The sequence below is a fragment of the Mus pahari genome, chromosome 21, assembly GCF_900095145.1.
Source record: "Mus pahari chromosome 21, PAHARI_EIJ_v1.1, whole genome shotgun sequence".
NCBI classification, from domain to species: domain Eukaryota; kingdom Metazoa; phylum Chordata; class Mammalia; order Rodentia; family Muridae; genus Mus; species Mus pahari.
The window spans coordinates 46,950,602-46,952,911 of NC_034610.1; the positions used below are offsets into that span (position 1 = coordinate 46,950,602).

Here is a 2,310-nt window from a genome sequence, read left to right on the forward strand (position 1 = left end):
TACCAGCAGCTCTCGATGGACCTGACCATGCTGAAGGGCATCACAGAGATGCCCACCAAGAAGTCAGCGCTGGCCAGAGAGGCGATGAGAAAATTGGCTGGGGAGTGCAGCTGCTTGAAATGGAGAACTGAAATCACCACCAGGAGGTTCCCACACACTGCCAACACAGTCCCAAAGCCATAGACCATGTACAGGATGACCCGGGACCCTTTTGAATAGGGAGTTTTAATGCAGGATCCATTCGTGTTCTCATAGCAGAGCTGCAGGGCTGGTTGGGAAAAGCTGCTGGTCATGATTCTGCTTTTTGATGCTTGAGGGATTTCTGTCCTGCTAGAAGACAACAGTAATTTTGAGATATCAAAATTAAAGAAATTGAATGTCTTTTCCTAATAATTACTTTTAGGTGCTGCCTAAGATTATAAGTCCTTTTTCTCTTTTAATTATAAAGAAATGAAGAAATATAAAAACTCAGAAAATCAATTTTCCCATCTATAGTCACATAATTATTCCTATAACTATGTTAAACGTCACTGTTAATCCCAGGGAAATTTAATACTGATTTACAACTATCCAATTACCTGAGTAATTGAGAGTAGATTCCTTTCTTGCAAAAGATGATGGCATATAATATAATGGCACATTCAAAGGGTCACCTTTAATAGTATTTCAAGTCCTATGTTGCTTTCAGAAGACAGCCAATCCACTCCATCCACAGTAAACTTCACATGAGGGGTCCCTACTGTATAAGGTGTGAATCTTCAAAGCACACTCACTATTGTTAATTATAATTAGTAAGTTCTATAAATTATGTTTCTCTGTACACTGCTAATTTGTGCAAGTAGTGCTGATAGCCAGAACCAAGAATTTTTGACTACTCTGAAAAGTTCAGTATTTGACAATTATATTCACTATTTAATATTCTTAGCCTGATACACAGATATTTATTATTTGATGGTTGAAGTCATTATTACAGTGCAGATGTTTTAGGGAAACTATTTTATTTCTAGAGAAGTAGATTGAAAACTTTTAAAGAAAAATGTGATCAACTATTTTGGGAAAAATACTAAAGATGTTCTGTAATTATTTTACAGCAACACATTAATTGTGAGGGAAGAAATCAATAGATAATTCCATTGCTCAGTCATGAAAGTCTTATAGGACATGCTCTCTCAGACCCTCTATATCACATTCACCTTGATTGAGACACACTGTTTGACTGTTTGATCAAAGGCATTTCCAAAGCACATGGCTCAAGGCAAAACTCAAATAGAAGCAACAAAATAAAGACACAAACCAGAAACCTCATCCAGGCAACTTTCAGATCATGTGAATCCATTACACTGAGGATACACGGGGAGGGATGAGCAAGTGTTACCTAGAACACAGATGAGCAAGTGTTACCTAGAACACAGATGAGCAAGTGTTACCTAGAACACTGAATGCTTTAGTAAGGTGACGGTTTCCTGTAAGTCAGTAGTTCCTGTAAAGATTTTGAGCTTTTACACTTCATTATTCAAAGATGTCCCACTTAAAGGAAAGGTCCAATGACTTCATCTTATATCTGCACAAATCAGAAAGAAGCACAGAGACTGTTATACTTCTATATGACCTCAAGGTGACCTACCCTTCACTTTAACATTCTAACTGGCTTTGTCTAGAGGAGAGAGTAAGAGAATGCCCTGTGGTTGGATGGGACTTTGATAAAAAGTCAGAACTATTGGTGACCTGTGATGCTGGAGGTAACAGTTGGAGGGACAATGTGCTAATGATTTGCACTGGGGTGAGCAGGGGAGCCCTTGGTGGTTCTGAAGCACAGCCATGCAATTTGGCATGGAGGGCTAACACACTGTTTTGAAAGACAGCTCTTTGTATTCTTCTGAACTGAAGTGGTGATTGAACTTTGGCATCAAGTGAACCCTTGGTGTCTAACACTGTCCATTGTGACCTAAATCCTCCTGGATCATAAAGTGGAAGTGAGCCACCCGAGGGCAGGCACAAGGAAGGCTGGCAGACCCATAGGAGTCTCAGGAGCCCAGAGCTCATGTCACTTCCTCCCTTCTGAGCTGAGTTTCTAATGCATACATGAAGCAGATCACAATCTCCTGTGACCATTGCTCCAGGAGATCTAATGACCGCTTAGGACTCCACAGGAATCAACATATATGTCATGCATCCACACAGACAGACAGACAGACAGACAGCAGGCAGGCAGGCAGGCAGGCAGACAGACCGACAGATAGACAGACAGACAGACAGACAGACAGACAGGAAGGACGGAAGGAAGAAGAAGAAGAAGAAGAAGAAGAAGAA

At 40.6% G+C, this 2,310-nt stretch overlaps 1 protein-coding gene across 1 annotated transcript in view; it reads right to left on the reverse strand.

Moving 5' to 3' along the window:
- Positions 1–334, reverse strand: part of LOC110337983 (trace amine-associated receptor 8c-like) — a 1,278-nt gene extending 944 nt beyond the window's left edge. The window contains exon 1 of the mRNA XM_021221121.1: positions 4–334. Within this exon, the coding sequence (XP_021076780.1) occupies positions 4–293 (290 nt within the window). The 5' untranslated portion in view covers positions 294–334. The remainder of the gene's footprint in view (positions 1–3) is intronic.
- Between the last annotated feature and the right edge of the window lie 1,976 nt (positions 335–2,310).